Below are 16,634 nucleotides of genomic sequence, written 5' to 3'. Positions count from 1 at the left end.
GCCAGCAGGTCTCCAGAGGTGATGTCAGCTTGAAGACTGCTGTAGTGCAGGTGGCAGCTCCTCAGTGAGCCCAGAGACCCTCCACCAGCGAAGCCTTGAGTTACAATATACAGGGAAGCAGGAAGGACATTCCCAGCCAGAGAACACGGCACACGTGGAAGAGGTGCATGGCATGATGTTGGGGTGGCGAGGGATACAGGAAGGAGCCACAACGTGTAGGGAAGCAGAGCTGGGGGCCGACATGAGAGAGAAAGTGGGGGCTGAGCAGGGAGAACAGGGCGTCCTGATATTTTGCCTTGCTTTCTCAGCTGTGTGCTTCCCTGGTCTCTCCCCCTACATGCTAGTCTCCACAGCAACACTCAGCATAGCACGCACCTGGGCTCCGCACACACTCAAACTCAGCGTAAAATGCAATGGAATGCACACCGCAGGACAGAGTTCATCCAAAATTAATTTTAATTTCTGATTGGCTTTCAGGCCCTCTGTACAGATGATGTCCCTGCAGCTGAGAGTGCAGGTTACACCTCGTCTCATCACCAGAGGAGGGTCATGTATCAAGAAGGGTTGCAATAAAATCATTACAAAGAAGACATGTGCCTAAACTTAAAAGGAACTAAAAACCGCAGGCGTTTGGCAGCAGCAGGATCAGTGCTTGGTGTGCACGCAGAGGGGTTCCCATATTCACCCTTATCAATGACCTACCAGAGGCTTAGAAGAGTCATTCACCGGTTCCAACCTCAGTCTACATACTGGAGTATCCTCTCGGTCTTAGTGTCTACACCCAAACCTTAGCTAAGCCACCCTCTTCTTCTAATCCCATCTCTCAAGCTCCTTGAGCGGAACCAGACTCTTGGACCAGACGGCAATTCGATTAACATTGCTAAACCACTCCAAGGGCACTCAGAGCACAAATATTAGTCTGCTAGGAGAATGCCCTCTCATGCTGGGAAGACCCCCCATCCACATGCAACACTCCTGCGCTAGAAGGGAGCCCATCCACGAGGGTCACGCAGGTGCCGGGAGAAAGCCCGCTCACAGAGAAATGCTCTCACGCTGGGGGGGGACACCCACATGCTCCGAGAACACGCGTAACCAGAAACAGCCCATCCACACAGAGTGATCAGATACTGGAAGGAAGACCACCCAAGCAGAGTACTCTCAAGCTGAGTTATTGCCCATGACTGGGGAGCGCTCTCTCGTTGGTAGAGACCATGTCAACGTGCAGCACTCACACCCGGAGCTGAATGCTGTGGCTGAAGAGCACTTTCTTGTTGGATAAAACCACATCCATGGGCAGGGGGACCTCATGATGGCCTAGAGACCACGCCTGGGGAGCGTTCTCCTGCAGAAATGATGCTTTTGACTGGAGAGTACTCCGCTGCGGTGAGAAAGCCCCCAGACAGGAACTGCTCTTGCGTACAGGGAGAGCCCATGGTTGTGGAGTGCTCTTACAAGCCGGTGCTTTGGGCAGGCAGTGAGAGCCGATGCTCCAGTATCATTCACAAAGGAAGACCGTGGATGGGCCTACGTTGTGTCTCAATCTCCCTCAGCACTGTCCCCAGGCAGACCTCAAACCCTTTTTCCAACATGTCCTGGACTGCAAGTGAAAGCTGTAGGGGGGGACAGGAATGGAGGCTGTAGCCAGGTTCAACGGAGCAGGTCCTCTTTCCACCGTGGTCTGGGCTGTTGACATTATCAAAGACCAGATTTCCAGCTGCAGATGGTAGGATCCAAGGCTGCCGTTTCACAGAGCTTCTCCTTTCATTAGAGGAACAAAAAAACGATGAAGGAATTTGAAAAAATAATCAAATAAAAAGCAAAAGGTCTGCGAGATTGTCCGCTTGTGGTTTGTGTACTCCCAAGGCCAGGCAGCTCCTGCTGGGACTCGTGGCTCTAACCAGAGAGCTCGTCATCAGAGATCTGATCAGGGGACAGTACCTGGAGGTTGTTTGCCCGAATACTGATGTCAGTGGGGCACGCAGAGATGAGATTGGCTACGCCAGTGAGAGTGATCCCTGAGCCATCCAGGTTCAGCTGGGAGATCTTCATATGTCGGAGGTACCGGAGCCCTAAAGAGGCAAAAATAAAATTACAGTAAGCAAGAACCAACTCAAGATTTTCCTTCCTCACCACTCCCAGCCTCTCTACATATTGCTGGTACACAAAGAAAGGACAACAAGGCTGATGATTCAGAGGAACCAAAGCAAATCATGGTGGTGAAGAAGAGAAGAGAAAGCCTGGGACAAGCACAGAGAAGGTCTCAGTGATGGCCTGCTCCAAGATCAATGATCCCCTTCCCTCTCAGTGATGGCCTGCTCCGGGGTCAACGATCCCCTTCCCCCTCAGTGATGGCCTGCTCCGGGGTCAACGATCCCCTTCCCCCTCAGTGATGGCCTGCTCCGGGGTCAACGATCCCCTTCCCTCTCAGTGATGGCCTGCTCCGGGGTCAATGATCCCCTTCCCTCTCAGTGATGGCCTGCTCTGGGGTCAATGATCCCCTTCCCTCTCAGTGATGGCCTGCTCTGGGGTCAATGATCCCCTTCCCTCTCAGTGATGGCCTGCTCCGGGGTCAACGATCCACTTCCCTCTCAGTGATGGCCTGCTCCGGGGTCAACGATCCCCTTCCCTCTCAGTGATGGCCTGCTCCGGGGTCAACGATCCCCTTCCCCCTCAGTGATGGCCTGCTCCGGGGTCAACGATCCCCTTCCCCCTCAGTGATGGCCTGCTCCGGGGTCAACGATCCCCTTCCCCCTCAGTGATGGCCTGCTCCGGGGTCAATGATCCCCTTCCCTCTCAGTGATGGCCTGCTCCGGGGTCAATGATCCCCTTCCCTCTCAGTGATGGCCTGCTCCGGGGTCAATGATCCACTTCCCTCTCAGTGATGACCTGCTCCGGGGTCAACGATCCCCTTCCCTCTCAGTGATGGCCTGCTCCGGGGTCAACGATCCCCTTCCCTCTCAGTGATGGCCTGCTCCGGGGTCAATGATCCCCTTCCCTCTCAGTGATGGCCTGCTCCGGGGTCAACGATCCCCTTCCCTCTCAGTGATGGCCTGCTCCGGGGTCAACGATCCCCTTCCCTCTCAGTGATGGCATGCTCCGGGGTCAATGATCCCCTTGCCTCTCAGTGATGGCCTGCTCCAGGTTCAATGATCCCCTCTCCTCTCAGTAATGTCATGCTCCAAGGTCAGTAGGGCCCTCTCCTCTCACTGGTGATACACTGTCAAAGCCCTTTTGCTCAGTGGATTCACACAGAGGTTAACATGAGCCCTTTATACATCAATAATATCACATCCTCAGGTATCAGCGAGGCCTTCCACTCTAGTTGTCACCCTTCCAGATGTGATGAATTTATCAGTGCTTACCTTTGTCAGTAACACGTGTACGGCTTAGGTTCAGCTTCAGAAGTTGTTTGCACTGCCGAATTCCCAGCTTTATCACATTATCTCCAACTTGAGTGCTTGCCAGTCCCAGCACCTGGTATCACAGGAATGGGCAGAGAAACATAAAAGATATCACAATCACCGGAAATCTCACAGAATGTCCCTGATTACCAATGGTGCAGCATCCCCACTTAAAGCACCATTGCTCACAGACAATGCAGAGGCCTGAGGGAAAGCGTCCCTACTCACAGACCATGCAGCATCCCCAAAGAAAGCAGTTAAGCTTACCGACAGTTCATCACCAAAGAAAGCATCTCTGCTTGCCCACAGTGCAAAGACCCGAGAGAAAGCATCTTTGCTCACTGCCGATGAGGACACTGCCGATTCTGTGCATGGCAAGCTAATAGGATGTATGGTCTTTGCTATCATGTTTCTATGAAAGTGGGTTCCTGATTACTGCTCAGTACAGAAACCTTACTATTATCCTCTTTCGACACTATAATCAGAGCTTTGAACGCCAATACTGATTGCATTCTAGTATTATGAGATATTTCAGTTGCTTTTGACACATTAGACCACCCAGTTGCAATCCATTGGCCTGGCAGACACTGTTCTAAACTGGTTTCGATCTTACTTATCCAACTGTTCTTATCAAATCAATATTGGCCCTCACTCTTCTGACTGGTATACACCTTCCTCTGGTGTCCCTCAAAGACTCTCTGTCTTTGCTATTTTGCTTAACATTTATCTAACACCACTATGCCATCTACTCAACAGCCTTAGTATTCGGTTTAAGATTTATGCTGATGACATTCAGTTTTTGTACCTTACCCTTCATCTTGGTCTACTACACTTTCTACCGTATGGCTTATATATTAAAACCATTAACACTTGGTTGCCCCATAACTGCCTTAAACTGAATACATCCAAAACAGAAATTCGTCTTTACACAATCCCCCAATCTGCTTCACATCTGTTATTAGATGACATATCCATTCCCATAGTTTCCAAAGCACGAAACCTTGGGGTAATTGTAGATGTCTCATCACATCTCTATAACTGTTAAAAACTCTTTCTATAAACTTCCCCTCCTATATACCGATGATTTTCGCACAGTGTTACAATCTCTTATCTTTACTATTACAGACTATTGTAACGCCCTCTACCTTCATCTCTATGATAACGCTCTTCGTCCACTACAGTGGACGAAGTCCAATGACTATGAAAATCTCATACATCCCCCTCCTCCACTTGCCCTAACTCCCACTTTCCCCTCCTTTTTCTCTTTTCTTTTTCTCCTCCTCCAAACCCATCCTCCCCCTCTTCCCCTCAACTCTTTCCCCCCACCCTTTACTTATCCAATCATCTCTCTTCCCGAGCATCTTAACCTTCATTCCTCTTGATAATATATCTCTAACCCTCCGTCTGTATTGCTCCCATGAGCTATTACTTGTCCCTGTCTATCTACTGATTTAATTATAAATATGATAAAGTATATCTATGCTTTTTAACAGTTCTGACATATTTAGACCTTTAACTTGCCTATATATATATTATATATATTCATTATAACTTTAACTCTGTTTAAACTGTTCACCTGATTTTCAATGTATGCATTGTTATAAATGTAAACCGGAGTGAAGGCCCCTACAAATACTTCGGTATATAAAAGACATACAAATAAATAAATAAATACAGCTAATTCAAAATACCGCAGTGCGCATCTTAACGGGTGCTTCTTGGAAAGGCCACAATACCCCGATTCTACATTCTTTACACTGGCTTCATGTTTGCTACAGAATACAATATAAAATTCTTGCCATCATACACAACTTAATACATAATGATTCTTCTACCTGGCTATGCACAGTATTTTGCATTTATCAACCTAGCAGGCACCTACGCTCCCTACATAAAGACTTCCCGGAGGTATCCTACTGTTCATCTTGCCAGGCGCTCGGCATCACCAGAACACGCGCTTTTTCAGTCGCCGGCCCCTCACCCTGGAACGCCATCCCAGATTATTTAAGGCAGATAACATCCCATAAGGAATTCAAAAAGGATGTAAAGACATATCTATTTTCATTAGCCTTTAGATCACTTTCCATCTCCCTTTAGGTCTCCTTGTTTAACTTTAGCGTTCGTTAGAGGAAAATTAGTTCTTACCTGTTAATTTTCGTTCCTGTAGTACCACGGATCAGTCCAGACTGTGGGTTGAGCCTCCTTTGCAGCAGGTGGAGACAGACTAAAACTGAAAGGATATCCTATATGAGGACAGAGCCTATGCTGTAACCCTTCAGTATAACCATTGTCAAAGCAGAAAATAACAAAAACCAGAATAGGATCAAGCAAGTAACCATAAAGCTCAATTGAGCAACTGTAGAACAATGTAAGAAACTTGGTATGACTAACCGCTCTTGCATATACTTGGTATTTAAACGACCAAGGCTTCCGGTGTAGTTGCTCAGTATTCTTGCACAAAAATGAAGTATTGAATCTGCAAATCTGCAAGAAACAAGCTTCGAGAGGACAGAAAGAAAGACAGACAGGGAAGGGCGTCTGTGGTACTACAGGAACGAAAATTAACAGGTAAGAACTAATTTGCCTTTCCCTGTACGTACCAGGATCAGTCCAGACTGTGGGATGTACCAAAGCTTCCCTAAACCGGGTGGGACCGAGCCAGTCCTGCTCGAAGCACTTGCCGCCCAAAGGAATCAAAGACCGGAGCTTGTACATCCAGACGATAGTGCTGAGCAAAAGTATGGAAAGACTTCCATGTGGTGGCTCTACAAATCTCCTGCGGGGAGACTGATTGGCTCTCCGCCCAGGAAGTAGCTGGAGAACGTAGCGAATGAGCCTTTAGGCCCTCGGGAATCACCCGACCTCGGCAAAGATAGGTCGAGGAGATCGCTTTATTCAACCACCGCGTACTAGTGGTCTTAGACGCCGGCTTACCCCGGTTGGGACCCACAAAAAGATGGTCCGAGACCTGAAAGTCATTGGTAACCTGGAGATAGTGAAGTAGAACCCGTTTGGCGTCCAGCTTACAAAGATCGCCCCGAGTCGTACTCGCAATCTCCTCTGGGGAAAACGCAGGAAGTTCTACCGACTGGTTGACATGGAAGTTGGAAACAACCATTGGCAAGAAGGAAGGGACCGTCTTGAGGGATACCCCTGAATCGGAAAAGCGCAAGAAAAGTTCCCGACAGGACAACGCTTGAATCTCGGAGATCCGTCGAGCGGAGGAGATAGAGACTAGGAAAACAGTCTTGAGTGTAAGATCTTTTAAAGGAACGCAACAGAGAGCTTCGAACGGAGCAGCACAGAGGGCCCGAAGGACCAGGTTAAGACTCTACGACAGGCAAATGGTACGAGAAGGCGAACGTAGGTGTTTGACACCCTTCAAGAACCAGATCACGTCCGGGTGGCCCGCTAAGGGATGACCTTCTACCCGACCGAGGAGGGAGCCGAGAGCGGAGACTTGCACACGCAGAGAACTGAAGGAAAGGCCCTTGGAAATACCCTTCAGAAGGAAAGAAAGGACCAACGAGACCGGGGCGGAGTGCGCTGAGACACCCGACTCCGCACAAACAGATTCAAAGACCTTGCAGATACGCACGTAAGCCAAAGTCGACTGTTTTCGGGCCTGCAGAAAGGTGGAGATGAACTCCTCCTTATAGCCCTTATGCCTCAGGCGTCGCCGTTCAAAAGCGAAGCCGCTAGACAGAAGCGATCGGCCTGGTAGAAAAATACAGGCCTCTGCTGAAGAAGACGAGGGAGATGACCGAGCCGGAGGGGTCCGTCCGTCGCCAGGTTGATGAGATCTGCGAACCACAGGTCCCCGGTGGAGCTCTATTCTTCTGATAACTTTTCCCACCAGGGGCCACGGGGGGGGGGGGGGGGGAACACGTACAGAAGGATGTCCGCCGGCCAAGGGAAAGCCAGAGCATCCACGCCCTCCAAGCCATGCTCCCTCCAGTGGCTGAAGAACCGATTTGCCTTGGTATTGCGCAAGGTCGCCATGAGGTCCAGGTGGGGGGGACCCCACCTGTCCACTATCAGAGCCATGGCCACGTCCGAGATCTCCCACTCCCCTGGATCGAGCGATTGACGACTGAGGAAAACGGCCTGAACATTCTCCTTGCCTGCGATGTGGGAGGTCGCCAGGCACTGCAGATGCCGTTCCGCCCATGCATGTGCCAGCGAGACTGAGTTGGCGACCAGGTCCCCTGAATGGACTGGGAGAGATAGACCTCACCCCAGCCCGAAAGACTGGCATCCGTGGTTACTATCGTCCACTGTGGAGCCTGGAGAGGCATCCCCTGAAGGAGATGAGGGAAAGACAGCCACTACTGCAAGTCAGCGACTGTAGAGTCCAAGAACGGAAGGACTATGTGAAACTGTTCCGACACCGGCTGCCAACGGGATAGCAAAGCTTTCTGTAACAGACGCATATGAGCAAAAACCCAGGGGACTAGGTCGATGGTGGAAACCATGGATCCCAAGACCTGCAGGTAGGCCCAGGCCGTTGGGGAAGGTAGCGAAATCAGATTCTGAATCTGCCCGATCAGCTTGAGAGCTCGCCCACGAGGTAAGAAGACCTTGCCCACTTGGGTGTCGAAGTGGGCTCCCAGGAACCCAAACTCCTGGGAAGGATGAAGGTTGCTCTTAAAGAAATTCACTATCCATCCGAGAGACGCGAGGAGAGCTAACACGCGATTCACCGCCTGTTGGCAAAGAGCCGCCGACTTGGCCCTGATGAGCCAGTTGTCCAGGTAGAGGTGAACAAGGATTCCCTCCCGGCGAAGAGCCGCCGCAACCACCACCATGACCTTGGTGGAGGTGCGAGGTGCGGTCACGAGGCCGAAGGGAAGCGCCCGAAACTGGGAGTCCTGGTTGGGGATGTGGAAGCGAAGATACTTCTGGTAGTCGCGGTGAATCAGAATTATGGAAGTACGCCTCTGCAAGATCGAGTGAAGTGAGGAACTCTCCAGGGCGAACCGCTACAATGACCGCTCGCAGGGTTTCCATGCGGGAATGTGGAATCTTGATGGCCCGGTGGACTCTCTTGAGGTCTAAGATCGGGCAAAAAGACCCGTCCTTCTTGGGAATGACGAAGTAAATAGAATACTGGCCGGTGCCAAGCTCCCTTTCCGTGACCAGGACCACCACGCCCAGCTTCAGGAGCCTGGCGAGGGTTTGTGCCACCGCATCACTCTTGGACCGCCCGCATGGGGAAAAGAGAAAAAGATCCGGTAGGTCGCGAACAACCTCGAAGCCATACCCGTCCCTGACAATGTGGAGGACCCACTGGTCCGACGTAATTTTGACCCATTCCTCGAAAAACAGGGAAAGGCGGCCGCCTAGGGAGGGGACCGAGGAATGAGTCAACTGAACTTCATTGCGTGGCAGGCTTAGGGGCAGAGTGCGTGGGCTGGCCCTCGCGAAAGGGCTGCGACCAAGACTGAGACAGAGGAGAATAACCCCTCGGGGAACTACCCCGTCCGCGTGGGGTATACAGTCTCTGGCCCCGAAAGCGAGGACGAGAGTGTGTAAAGGAACGGGACGGTTTTGGACAGCCCTCCGGGAGCTTATGGACCTTATTTTCCGCCAAGGAATCCATAAGCTCCTCAAGGTCCTCACCAAAAAGCAACTTACCTTTGAAGGGCAACGTGCCCAGCTGGGCTTTGGAGGATAGATCAGCCGACCAATTGCGCAGCCAGAGGAGTCGTCTGGCGGAAACCGCCGAGGCCATCGCCTTCGCCGGGACATGGAGGAGGTCGTAAAGCACATCAGCCCCTTGAGCGACGACGGCCTCGAAACGCTCAGCCTGATCCGCCTCTGCCGACGGGAGGTCTTGGGTGCAGAGTAACTGTTAAACCCACCTGAGGCCTGCCCAGAGCATGAGACTGCTGCAGATAGTCGCATGAGCCCCCAGCGTCAGGGCATCAAAAATACGCTTCATAAGTGCCTCGAGCTTGCGGTCCTGGGCGTCCTTCAGAGCCGTGGAACCCTCCACCGATGATGGTGGTAGGTTTTGTGACCGCAGAGACGGAGGAGTCCACGGAGGGACTTTCCAAAATTTCCAAACATTCCTCCGGGAGGGGGTAAAGCTTATCCATAGCCCGCCCCACCCGGATTCCCGCCTCGGGAGCCTCCCATTCCCGCAGGAGCAACAGCTTGTGCATGGGGTGAAAGGGGAAGGCGCTTGTCGGAGCCCTGATTCCCGCCAGGACCGGGTCCATATCCTTGAGCCGTAAGGGTGTGCGCGGGGGGCCCCTCCAACCCCAATTCCTGGAGGACAAAGGGGATGAGGGGCTCCAGCTCCTCCTTGCAGAACATCCGTTGGTCTCTGGGATCGTCCCCCTCCAGGGGAGGCAGGGTACCCGCTACATCAGGGATGGCGTCAGGATCCGGGAGTACTGGGTCCACCGGGGGATCAGGGAGAGGGGGAGCACTCCCGGGACCACCCGCACGCGAATCGACCCCGGGGGCTTCGCAACAGGGCCAGTAGGCAATGGTGTGGAGCGGGAACGTTTTGCTTTTTTTTCGGGGGGGGGGGGGGGGTCTGGTGGGGAACCTTCCTCCTCCTCCTGCAGGCTAGCTAAATAGGACTTATGCAGGAAGAGGACCAATTCTGTGGGAAAAACAGGTCCTAGAATTCCCGGGGGGGAGGCGAGGGGAGGTCATGGATCCCCTCCTGGGGGTCCATGAGGCTTAAATCGGGGGGGGGGGGGGGGAATCTGAAAAAAAAATCGGCCCCCCAGCCCCAGGCAGCTCCGAAAACGGAGACGCTGAAAAATCCAAAATGGCCGCCATTCCCGGGCTTTGCCGAGCCGGGAACGGCCTGGCCATGCTGTGGGGACTCGATCCCCAGACTAAATTTGCCTGCCCTGCCGAGGAGGGACCTTCCCCACCCGGCAGGGAAGCAGAACAGAGGCCCTCTCGCGAAAATCGCGACGAGGGCTGACCACAAGAGAGGCAGGCAGGCAGGCTGCCTCGGCATAAGGAGAGCCGCTCTGAAGAAAAAAGCTGCAGAAAAAAAAAGTTTTGATTGGCAGCCTGCAGGCCCGGAGTGAAGCAGGGGGGAATCCTGCTGAGTCCTGCATTTCTGGCTGCCGGTTCAAGGCCTCCGAAGACCAAAATGAGAAAACTGGGTCTACTGTTGTAAGTTAAGTTAAAAAAGCACTTTGAATACTTTTAACTTCAAACTGTGAATTATTATTATTATTATTTTTTTTCAGACTGAGCACAGCAGTGGGCTACTAAGCCTCCTCGGCAGCCAGAGGAGGGGCAGACGAGACCTGGACCACCAGCCTCGGGTCCCCACACCTGGAAGCGGCTACGGACTCAGGCTATGCAGTGCACAAGGGGCAAAGCCCCCCTGAGTCCGGCAAGAGCCAGGAGACGGAACCGTCTGCTGCACAAAACAAAAGCTAAAACTCCCTTTCTATATATATATTTTTTATTTTTTTACAGGAAGAAGATCACACTAGATCCCTAAGGAATAAGTACTTGCTTGATCCATGAAGAAAAGAAAAGGCTGACTAGTCTAGAGCAGGGAACTGAAGGGTGAGCTGCTGCACCTGCTGGAGACAGACAAATACTGAAGGGTTACAGGATAGGCTCTGTCCTCTTATGGGATATCCTTTCAGTTTTGGTCTGTCTCCACCTGCTGGAAAGGAGGCTCACCCCACAGTCTGGACTGATCCGGGTACGTACAGGGAACACTCCCTATGCTTTTTTTTTTTTTTTTTAAATAACTTGATCCATTCTAAGCATAAGTAAACACAAGAGAAGAAATAAAAGAGGGTAAAGTGTCCCTCAAGACAGGGGAAGCCGAGGTTCCCCTACTCCTATCTGCTGGAGTCAGAGAGATACTGAGGACTTAAGGAGGGTGCACTGGTTAATCTGTCAGCACCCTCCGAAGTTCTTGTCTGACTCCTTCTGCTGGACGGGGGACATAACCCGCCGTCTGGACTGATCCTGGTACATACAGGGAAAAGAAAATTATTCCTTAGCTGCTAATTTTCGTTCCTGTAGTACTACGGATTAGCCCAGACGCCCTCCCTACAGATTTCTGGGATTGGGAGTGTCTAGCAGCTCGAATGCACACTTAAGATAATTCAGTACAGACTGTAAAGGACTGATAGATCTATTTGCAAGTTGTTGTTGTTCTTGATGGTTGGTTTCACATATATGTTGACAATTTGGTTTCTGTGTCTTGATCCATCCAATTCTTCTTTCTTGCTTTGATATGCTTAATACTGAAGGGACACAGAGGGCGCACCAGCTTATGAGAGGGTGCCCTTTCAGTTTTTGCTCTGATTCCACCTGCTGGAAGGGGGACATAACCCAGCGGTCTGGACTGATCCGTGGTACTACAGGAACGACAATTAGCAGGTAAGGAATACTTTTCTTTTATGTAGCAGGGCCTCAACATTTTTGTTCTCTGCCTCCATCTGCTGATAGGGATGCATAAACCCACTTGTATGGACTGAACTGTGGCATTCCAGGAAAATTAGACGAAACATTTAGAAGTCTGGGCACACGAGTTGTTTGAAATCACAAGTAGTATGGAGAACAGTAAAAAAGAAATAGGTAGCTAAGAACAAGAGGGCTTAATACAGCAGTTTTCAAGGGAAGGAGAAAGGGGTAGCAGGGCTTTACCTGTAAATGAGGCAGATGAGGGATGCATTTCGATACTCCTTTGCTGGTGACACTGGTACGGTCCAGACAAAGATCCTCCAGATGTTGCAAGTTCTGAAGGTGAAGTAACCCAGAATCAGTCAGCAGAGTGTTGGAAAGAGAAAGTTTCTTCATCCTGAGGGGAGATACAACATGATATCAACACACATTTTCCTCCAGCATCAATCATCAGGGAAACTTCTTCATTCCGAGGGAAGATCCAACATCAACACAAATTCTCCAACGGCACCCGGTATCAATCATCAGGGAATTATACTGTGGAAGCTTCTTCATCCCAAGGGACAACCCAACAAGACATCAACACACATTCTCAACCAACACCCAGCATCAATCATCAGGGAATTATACTGTAGGAGCTTCTTCATCCCAAGTGATGACCCAACATCAACACACATTCTCTTCCAGCAGCCAGCATCAATCATCAGGGAATGACACTGCGGGAGCTTCTTCATCCCAAGGGACGACCCAACATCAACACATATTCTCCTCCAGCAGCTGGCATCAATCATAGGAAAATTATGTTCTTACCTGATAATTTTCGTTCCTGTAGTACCAAGGATCAGTCCAGACTGCTGGGTTATGCCTCCCCTCCAGCAGATGGAGTCAGAGAGAAAACTGAAAGCACCCCCTAGATATACTGGTGTGCCACCTGCCATCCTTCAGTATAAAGTATAACAAAGCAGAAGAAAGCCAAAACAATCCTCCGCCAACTTAGCCACGAATAAACCATGGCAACTGTCTAGATCAAATAGTTAAACTCTCACATGCCAAAAACTGGCGAACATTAACAGAACGAGAAAAGGGCACCACCCTCTAAAAGTAAAGAAAAGGGATAGGTACCCTCCGTGCTGAAATATTGAAAACGAACTGGCTAGTGGAGCGGACTCTCTGGATAGACAATCACGGGCGGGCGTCTGGACTGATCCTTGGTACTACAGGAACGAAAATTATCAGGTAAGAACATAATTTTCCTTTCCCTGTACGTACCAGGATCAGTCCAGACTGCTGGGATGTACCCAAGCCGCCTCAATTGGGGTGGGACCCAGAGAGTCCCGCTCGAATGACATTGCTGCCAAAGGAATCAGCTGATGCTCCTCTCACATCAAGCCGATAATGACGAGCGAAGGTATGCAAGGACTTCCACGTTGCCGCACGGCAAATCTCCTGGCTAGAAACCAAACGACTTTCTGCCCAGGAAGTCGCCTGAGCCCGCAGAGAATGCGCCTTGAGCCCTTCAGGAACAGACTTACCACAGCCAATGTACGTGGAAGCGATCGAACTCTTCAACCAACGCGCAATAGTGGTTTTTGATGCCTGTAGACCCTTTTTGGGCCCCTGCCACAGGACAAACAAGTGATCCGACCTTCTGAACTCATTAGTGACCTCCAAATATCTCAGGAGCACGCGCCTCACATCCAAACGCTTCAAATCGGAACCGCGCGAGGATTCCAGTTCCAATTCCGAGAAGGAAGGCAATTCCACCGTCTGATTGACATGAAAAGCCGAGACAAGGGACCGTACGCAGAAACACCCCAGTGTCCGAAATACGTAAGAACGGTTCCCTGCACGAAAGGGCCTGTAACTCGGACACCCGACGGGCCGACGCAATAGCCACTAGGAATACGGTTTTGAGCGTGAGATCCTTTAGCGAGGCCTGCAGGAGAGGTTCAAAGGGGGCCGTGGCAAGACCTTTGAGCACCAAATTCAAATTCCAAGAAGGACAAGGGGGTCTAAATGGAGGGCGCAAGTTCCGAACGCCACGCAAAAATCGAGCTATATCCGGGTGACCCGCAAGCGAGGACCCGTCCACTTTGCCCCTCAAACACCCCAGAACCGACACCTGAACCCTCAGAGAGCTGTAAGCCAACCCCTTTTTCAAGCCCGCTTGCAAGAACGTAAGGATATCTCCCACTGAGGCCCGGCGAGGCGGAATATGAGCTGCAACACACCAGGAGTCAAACACCTTCCATACCCTGGCGTAGGTGAGTGTGGTGGAGGGCCTGCGCGCCCGCAGGAGGGTGGAAATGACAGGTTCGGAATATCCCTTCTTCCTTAACTGCCTCCTCTCATAAGCCAAGCCGCCAGACAGAAGCGGTCCGCCCGATCGAAAAATACGGGTCCCTGCCGAAGCAAGTGCGGAAGATGCCCCAACCGCAGAGGACCGTCCTGCGCCAGATTGATGAGATCTGCGAACCACGGCCTTCTTGGCCACTCCGGGGCCACTAGAATCACCGGCCCGCGATGGGACTCTATTCGTCGCAACACCTTTCCGATTAGAGGCCACGGGGGAAACACATAGAGGAGGATGTGAGGAGGCCATGGGAGCACCAGAGCATCCACCCCCTCCGAGCCGTGTTCCCGCCGGCGACTGAAGAAACGCGCCGCCTGAGAATTCTGTCGAGTCGCCATCAGGTCCAGATGCGGTATGCCCCATCGCCGAGTGATGAGATTCATTGCCGCGGCCGAAAGCTCCCATTCTCCGGGATCCAAGAATTGACGACTCAGATAATCCGCTTGAACGTTGTCGACGCCCGCGATGTGGGTGGCTGCTATGCGGGATAGATGATGTTCCGCCCAGGACATCAACAGCGACGCCTCGTCCGCAACCGGCCGACTTCTTGTGCCGCCTTGACGGTTGATATACGCTACTGTGGTTGCGTTGTCTGACAGAACTCGCACCGCCCGACCCTTTACCAACGGGAGCAGGCAGCGCAAGGCGAGACGTACCGCTCTGGTCTCCAGACGGTTGATGGACCAAGTGGCTTGCAGAGGGGTCCATGCTCCCTGGACCGCTCGTAACTGACAGACCGCTCCCCAGCCGGTCAGACTGGCATCCGTCGTCACCACGATCCACAGGGGCGGCTCTAGGTCGACTCCCTGCAATAAATTGTCCGGGACTAACCACCAAGCCAAACTGGAACGAGCCGGCTCCAAGAGCGGCAATTGGACGCCGTAATCCTCTGATTTCTGGTCCCAACATGAGAGGAGAGCGCGCTGCAAAGGACGCATATGCGCAAAGGCCCACGGCACCATTTCCAGAGTAGACACCATATGTCCAATGACTTGTAAATAATCCCAGGCCGTAGGTAACGGGAGAGCGAGCAAGGTCTGCCCCTGAACCATCAGGTTCTCTAGCCGCTGCTGAGTGAGGAATACCTTGCCCTCCAAGGTATCGAAACGCGCCCCCAAAAATTCCAGTTGCTGACTCGGGACCAACTGGCTCTTCACGAAGTTGACCACCCAACCTAATGACTGAAGTTGTTGAATGACCGACTGGACTGCTCGTCGGCATTCCACCTCTGACTTCGCCCTGATGAGCCAATCATCCAAATAGGGATGCACCAGAATTCCTTGGCGTCGCAGATAAGCGGCGACCACGACTAGAACCTTGGTAAATACCCTCGGGGCCGTAGCCAGCCCGAACGGAAGGGCGCAAAACTGAAAATGCTCCCCCAAAACCTCGAAAGGAAAATTAGTTTCTTACCTGATAATTTTCGTTCCTGTAGTACCAAGGATCAGTCCAGACACCTGGGTTGTGACTCCGCACCAGCAGATGGAGACAGAGCAAGACTTGTCGGGCACCCTCACATATAGTAAGGCGCCACCCACAGCTCGTCAGTCTTACGAATGTCAAAGCAAAACAGCAATGAAACCAAACTATCTAGCTATACCGCCCCACACTAGGGCCGATGCAACCAAAACCCCCAGCTGGATCAGAACTTCCAGAACCAGAGGACCAACAACAGACACTTGAAAAACCAACCGAGCGGACTCTTCTTAATCTGAATGCAACACTACTTGGGCGGGAGCCTGGACTGATCCTTGGTACTACAGGAACGAAAATTATCAGGTAAGAAACTAATTTTCCTTTCCCTGTACGTACCAGGATCAGTCCAGACACCTGGGATGTACCAGAGCTGAAATACTGAGGGTGGGCACCAGAGAGTCCCGCTCGCAGAACTCTCCCCCCGAAAACCCCCTGAATCCAGGTCCTGAACATCCAGCCGATAGTGTCGAGCGAACGTATGCAGCGACTTCCAAGCGGCCGCCCTGCAAATCTCTTGTGGCGACACTTGCGAAGATTCCGCCCACGAGGCAGCCTGGGCGCGCGTCGAGTGGGCTCGAAGACCCACCGGAACAGGCTTACCTTTCAATAGGTACGCAGAAGAAAATAGCTTCCTTGAGCCACCGAGCAATCGAGGTCCGAGAAGCAGCGCCACTCCGCTTTGGACCCGAAAACGAGACAAAAGATGGTCCGAAACCCGGAAAGGATTCGTTACCTCCAGATAACGGAGCAGAACTCTGCGGACATCAAGTTTCCTCAACACCTTGGCAGTCTGGATCAGCCCGCGTCCCCTCAGGAAAAACAGGCAACCCAACTGTCTGGTTCAAATGAAAAGCTGACACCACCTTCGGAAGGGAAGAAGGAACCGCCCTTAGAGAGACTCCAAAATCCGAGAAGCGTAAAACTGGCTCTCGACAAGATAACGCCTGCCACTCTGAAACTCGCCGACGCAATGGCTACGAGAAAAAAACCGCTTTAAG

General features: G+C 51.8%; 1 protein-coding gene across 1 annotated transcript in view; it reads right to left on the bottom strand.

Moving 5' to 3' along the window:
- Positions 1 to 438: 438 nt before the first annotated feature.
- LOC115083435 overlaps positions 439 to 16,634 on the bottom strand; it is a 132,019-nt gene continuing 115,823 nt past the window's right edge. The window contains exons 11-13 of the mRNA XM_029587251.1: positions 12,051 to 12,204; positions 3,363 to 3,474; positions 439 to 2,069 (exon numbers count right to left, since the gene is read on the bottom strand). Of these exons, the coding sequence (XP_029443111.1) occupies positions 1,894 to 2,069; positions 3,363 to 3,474; positions 12,051 to 12,204 (442 nt within the window). The 3' untranslated portion in view covers positions 439 to 1,893. The remainder of the gene's footprint in view (positions 2,070 to 3,362; positions 3,475 to 12,050; positions 12,205 to 16,634) is intronic.

This window comes from Rhinatrema bivittatum, chromosome 2, assembly GCF_901001135.1.
Source record: "Rhinatrema bivittatum chromosome 2, aRhiBiv1.1, whole genome shotgun sequence".
NCBI classification, from domain to species: domain Eukaryota; kingdom Metazoa; phylum Chordata; class Amphibia; order Gymnophiona; family Rhinatrematidae; genus Rhinatrema; species Rhinatrema bivittatum.
The sequence above is the reverse complement of the archived record's forward strand: the minus strand, read 5'-3'. Positions and strand labels throughout refer to the sequence as shown.